Source organism: Mus musculus, chromosome 15, assembly GCF_000001635.26.
Source record: "Mus musculus strain C57BL/6J chromosome 15, GRCm38.p6 C57BL/6J".
NCBI classification, from domain to species: domain Eukaryota; kingdom Metazoa; phylum Chordata; class Mammalia; order Rodentia; family Muridae; genus Mus; species Mus musculus.
The window spans coordinates 83,011,451-83,017,450 of record NC_000081.6 but is presented as its reverse complement, the minus strand read 5'-3'; the positions used below and the strand labels follow the sequence as shown (position 1 = coordinate 83,017,450).

Below are 6,000 nucleotides of genomic sequence, written 5' to 3'. Positions count from 1 at the left end.
AGGAAGGGCCCGGGAGGCATGGAATATTGAAGCTGAGAGCCCCGTGCTGCCAAAGCCGGGGGCGGTGGCTGTTGACCCTGCTCCAAATCTGAGCAGCATCCCAGAAGCCTGCGGGAGGCCCAGCCAGGCCAGCCTGCTGTGTTTGGGGTGGGGGTGTTCAGACTGTCTTTGGATGAGTATGAGGTACCGGGGGTAGCTTTGGTGGAGCTGGCCTTGTGAAGGGTATTGAGCACAAAGTGGCCACGTATTAGCAGGTCTGAGTTGTTGGAGGACAGGCCCCTGCGGAATGGCCTGTTATATATACCACATGGAGACTTGACAAAGTTCTCCGAGCCCCAGTTCCCGGAGAATGGCCTGTCTCTGCCCACTGGCCAGTCTTCCCTGCTTACAGAGCTGTGGGAAGACCTGCTCCTTCTGTCCCTTGCCAGGAAGTACTTGGGTTTTCTGCCTTCTCCCTTTTCTTACTTCTTCACTTAGCTTTTGGCTCCTTAGGTCTATATGTATAACAAATGGGGGCTGCCTTTGTCGTGTAGGAAGGAAAGGGGCTAGGAGCACGGGCTCTGAGGTCCCCTCAGCCTTGGGTGACGTATCTGCCCCAGTGATTGACCTTCCTGACTCTCAGTCTTCCTCCATCACGGCTCTTGCCTGGCTGCCGTGTGTTGAGGAAATGGAGTCTCTTTGAGAGTCTCGCTGTGCAGTCAAACATGCAGGAGGCACACATGGGGTGAAGAGACTTCCAGCGAACTGTCACTTTACCCTGTTGTTTCCCCCCCCACCCTGCCCCAACAGGATTGGTATCATTGACCCATACCAGCCTTCCTATCATGGTGTCCCTGGCAAACACCGATGTGTTCTTCAGCTGCAGAATCGAGGACTTCACAAGACTTCAAAGAGATTTGCCTGTTAAGTTGTTTCATACGGATATCCATGGCCGGAGACGCTGGGAGAAGCAGATTAACTGCCAACACAGACCTGGCATGGAGAACCATACCAGGGATTGCATGGTTAAACTCAGCCAGGCAAACACATCAGCCACAGGCATTTACTACTTCATAGTCGAAGGAGAGGAAACATATCAGAGCGATGGCGTTGTCATTCTGGTCAGAGGTAAGGCCGCCTCTCAGATCCTTCTAGGCAGAAGGAAATGTAAAGAGTCACCAGCAGTTTCTCTGCCTCGTCTTCCAGCTTTACAAACAGAACAGAAGCACCCCCAGGAAAACCCCATCCTTTAAAGGGGGAGGGGCCAGGCACCCCCGCCTTTGTGTTGAAAGAGAAGGGCCCAGTCTCTGGATCTTCCTCTTGCTGTCTTGGACAAGTGACTTGCACGAGGTCACTCAGACCACTGGTGCCGTTTGCAGTGCAGGGGTTAGGCATGTGCACATGTGGGCTTGTGGGGGCCCTTGCTTGGGTGAGGATTTGCTTTGTGTCCCTGACTCTTAGTTATGATTCTCGGTGATGTGAGACCCACAAAGGTAAGGGCAAGCCGTGGTCAAAGCCTTGGTTCTTTTTTTTTTTTTTTTTTTTTTTTTTTAAAGATTTATTTATTTATTATAGGTAAGTACACTGTAGCTGTCTTCAGACACTCCAGAAGAGGGCATCAGATCTTGTTACAGATGGTTGTGAGCCACCATGTGGTTGCTGGGATTTGAACTCTGGACCTTCAGAAGAGCAGTCGGTGCTCTTACCCACTGAGCCATCTCACCAGCCCAAGCCTTGGTTCTTTCTCTGTCCTCCTCTGCGAGTCCCACTGGAAGGGGTTGGGGACTTCAGAATCCCTCAGATCTGACTTTGAATTCCTGTCTTAGTGCTTGCCTGGATGTGAACTTGGGCCTGACATGGCATTACTTTGCCCGTTAAAGACTTTAGCGGTGTTGGACAGCAGAGACTGTGAGGGCTGCTGCCTGGTGATGGTTACGTTCTAAGTAACTCATCTGGGCTCACAAGTGGATCATTCTCTGTGCATTTTTGCCAGCCAGATGGAGGCAGGGAAGAAGGCTAGAGGGAGGGCTCAGGAGGAGAGGAGGTTTACCCCTTGTCTATTCCTGGTGTGACTTTCCTTGTAAGCCAGTGTGAGCCTGTCTCCTCAACCCACACAACACACACTCATATAACCATTATTTCAGATACAGGAGAGGAAGCCCCCAAAGATGATATGAATCACACAGGATCCCCTACGCAGCCCTCTGTGGTGGCAGCTCACTAAAGGAACAAGTAACCCAGCCCTTGTCCCTAGAGAACCGTGAATGTCGACATAGACAGGAGCAAAGCCAAAGCCCTGAAGGGTCTCAGAGGGTCCTTGGAAAGGTCGGGAGTTGTAGAGAGTTAGAAATGGGTCGAAGATAAACTGAGACTTTGGGGCTGGTGGGCCAGGTAGGCATCCGTTTCTCCTGGAAAACTCACTCTCTGCTCCTTGTCCTTTCCAGACACAGTGTACCAGCCACCTGCATTCAAGGTCCAGGAGGCTCTGATGCTTGGCTTTACCAGCCTGATGAGCGTCCTGGGTGTGCTGGGCACAGCGCTACTGCTTTGGAAGAAGGTGAGGACCACAGAGATATGTAATATGTTGAGTCTTGCCCTCCCCTATACTATGGAACTAGGGAGGCTTCTGGAACCAGAGGCTGCCCCTGTCCCATCCTAGACTCTCGGAAGGATACTCCATCAGCCCACAGGCCCACTTTGTCCCTATTGAAAGAGAGAGGAGCTCTTTACACTCTGCCAGCTTGCTCATTCCCCTAAGAATCTGGGAGAAGCTGGGTGGTACTGCACACCTTCAATCCAGTGCCGGGAGGCAGAGGCAGGTGGATCTCTGTGTTTGAGGCCAGCCTGGTCTACAGAGTGATTTTCAGGACAGCCAGAGAAACCCTGTCTTGAAAAATCAAAAAAAAAACCAAAACCCCCAAAAGGTGGGAGAAGACAAAGGCTCTTATGCTGTCCCCAGACAGAGCCCTGCCTAGATACCCATCAATGTACAGTGAAAAAGACTAAACAATGCTGTGTGCCCAGCTCACCTAGCTCCCGTGTTCCCTTCCATCACTCTGTGAAGACATTTCTTCCTATCTCACAGCCCCACAGAGCGAGGCTCAGAGAGGCTGTGATCTGCTCATGATCATATAGAAAGCACTTGACAGAGTAAGGGCTAGAGGGCTTATGAAGGGGACAGTTGGCTCTAGCTCTTTGTCTGGCTGTTTTGTTTGTGGTGGCTTCCTGGGATAGCTGACTCCCTGGGAGAGCTGACTCCCCACTGGGGTACCCCTCAATCTCACCATCTCTCAGTGGTCTCTCCATTCATGCCTGTTCCCTGCGGCAGCCACAGCCTGTGCCACATAGTAGGTACTCAGTAAATATCTGCTGAAGGGAGTATAATTTGCACAATTCTTTCACGGTTACTAGTAATACATGGATTAACTTCTTAAGTGGACCTTAGCTGAGTACCTACTATGCACCAGGCATTATATTAAAGCTTAGGAGGAACCCAGAGGAAACAAGAAGACTAAAATCTCAAGATAGCCTGCTTGGAGGTGAGTGGGGGCTGGGGAAGGGGCTTAAGAACACAATCTCCGGGTTTAGGCTTGTATTCTAAGTCTGCCCCTTACCAGCTCTGCAAGATTGGACAGGGTAATCATTGCCTCCCTGCCTCCCTGCCTCCCCTCCCTGCCTCAACTGAGATCGCTCTCATGGCAATTTCGAGCAGAGGCAGTTCCCAGTATCCTGGCTGTGGACAGAAGGGATGGGGGTGGGGATGCTAGGATGGTCCTCAGTTACTCTGAGCACCAGGGCAGCTACTCTCCCGAGAGGGTGACAGTCAGGTGTGGCTACGCCTTCTGCATAGCAGTGGCAGTGGTGGTGGTCCTGGCAGGTCCTGGACACCTTTCTCAGAGAGCCCTTCTGTGCACCTGGGTGACTGGTCTGCCCCGAAGCTTATGTTTCTCTGTATTGATGAGCTGCCAGGCCCCTTCCGGAGCTCTGGACCTGTATAGTGAGCATGGTGACAAATGATGTATGGGGCCACCGACAGCATCTCTACCTTGTGTGTCCAGAAAACTCACTCTTGAGGACTGTAAGCCTCCTGCCTCCCAGTGCCTGGGGGCTCAGGATTAAGCCTTGGCTTGTGCACTCATTCCTATGTCCAATCCCTCAGTCTCTCCAGGGTCCGGCCCCTTCTCCCCCATCATGGTCTGGGCCCATGCCCTCTTCAGGGTCCTTGCTTGCCTCCCCCTATTCTACTATACAACCCCGGGCTTCTACATTTCTGTTGTCTCCCCACCTGCGTGCAGCCCCCTCCCCCCCCCACCCCCACAGGACAGGGACTTGTTGTCTCTGGTGCCTGGCACATAGTAGTTACTGGTGGGAGGAATTATGGGATATGTACATGCCGATTCCTGAAAGATGAGTAGGAGCTGGCTAGGGCACGAGGAGGGAAAGGTGACATCATGGCTTCGATTTCAAAAAGGGGAAAACTGAGGTTTAACAGGCTTCTTGGTCAGCTGCTAGTGGTGTACAGAGAGCTAGGTCTCAGCCCAGACCTGCTGACCTTCACTGCATCCTACTGGGGAGAGAGAGCATGGTTAACAGAGAGCTAGGCACGATGGGAGGAACTGTGCTAGCTGGTTAGCGTATATGATAATCACAATCTAAAGGGGCTCATTTTGGCTGCTTGGGTCAGGGTCCTAAGGCCGAAAGAGCTGGCTCCAGGGGACAGAGAGCATCCCCAACCTCCACAAAAAAACATAACCCAACCAAGTCTTCAACAGTGCTCCTCCTCTGCCCCTATAGGAGTCCCACCTCGGCCCACGCCTCCTGGCTGGCTGGCTGGACAGGGCTGGAAGAGCCTTCAACCTCCTCCCACTACCCTCAAGCTTCAATCCACCTTGCAACTGCATATGGAGGTGGATGAGAGCAATTCCATTGCTCTCATCAGTGGATGGACCATTTCCATTTCCTGTGGCTCTCACTGTTCTCCGGTCCCCTACCAGTAAAGACACCAGTGTCATTTGGTATTCTGTGGCCTTGGTCTTGCCCGTATCCCTTCCCCCGACCACTCTCCTTCCTCTTTCTCCTCTCCTCCTCCTCTCCCCTCCTCTGCACACCCCTGACAATCTGCAGCTGTGGCTTTGAGCCTTTTCCTGAGGCCAACAGTGTGTAGCTCACCTCCCTGAGCTCCCAGGGCCAACCACAGCAGGCCATAGAATCTCCAGTGCCATCCTGGCCCAGCATGGAGGAAGACTGGCACCGCTGCCCACAGGTGTCCCATACCCAAACCTGTCTTCTCCTGCTTTGACTCCAAAATGCTTATCCAGGTAGCCTCCAAATAGCCATTACCTGTGACCTGTCCTTCAGCTTTGGTGACATCTGGATAAGCAGGCTTAGAAGGAGAGGGACTAGGACCCTAGCCATCTTGACTAGAAGGAGGTACATTGTGCCCCAAGGGTCCTAGAGGTCTGACTGTGACAGTGTCTTCAGGAACAGACAGTCAAGGAGTTACCAAACCAGTGTTTCCTCCAGGGAGAGCCTCTTATTAGTTCGACAGGCCTCAGTTTCCCTCTCTGTTAAGTGGTAAGTACATGACCACGCCCATGTCCCTTAAATGACAGATGACAAGGACAGGGTTCTTTCTGAATCATGAACCACACACAGATGGCACACACCTGTCTGTATGAGACCTACAGATTATCACAAAACAGAAGACAACACCCTAGGTAACACTGGCTTGGGTTGTCATCTTAGTGAACGCAGACGTAGGTTCAAATCCTGTAAATTATGGGCTGTGCGGTCTCAGCCAACCCCTGACCTCTTGGGGTTCATGTGCAGAGCAGAGTTGACCCCTGAGCAGGGAGCTCCTTTGCAGATTTGACAGCCAGCAGGAGCAACAAGGCATGTCTCCCTGCCTGGGCCCACATTCAGAGTTGTACACACTGAGACTGGGGGTGGCGCTGGCTTCTGCCTGTGAGTTAAGTAGCTCTTGAGTGCTAATCCGGGAGTAAATGGGCTGGGGATTGGCAG

General features: G+C 52.4%; 1 protein-coding gene across 6 annotated transcripts in view; it reads left to right on the top strand.

The window, feature by feature from the left end:
* Positions 1 to 6,000, top strand: part of Nfam1 (Nfat activating molecule with ITAM motif 1) — a 36,662-nt gene that overhangs the window by 15,947 nt on the left and 14,715 nt on the right. For 4 of the 6 annotated variants that reach the window (NM_001271411.1, NM_001271413.1, NM_001271414.1 and 1 more), the window contains exons 2-3: positions 790 to 1,107; positions 2,424 to 2,536. In NM_001271411.1, the coding sequence (NP_001258340.1) occupies positions 790 to 1,107; positions 2,424 to 2,536 (431 nt within the window). The remainder of the gene's footprint in view (positions 1 to 789; positions 1,108 to 2,423; positions 2,537 to 6,000) is intronic. The other 2 variants (NM_001271412.1, NM_028728.3) reach the window with 1 other exon arrangement.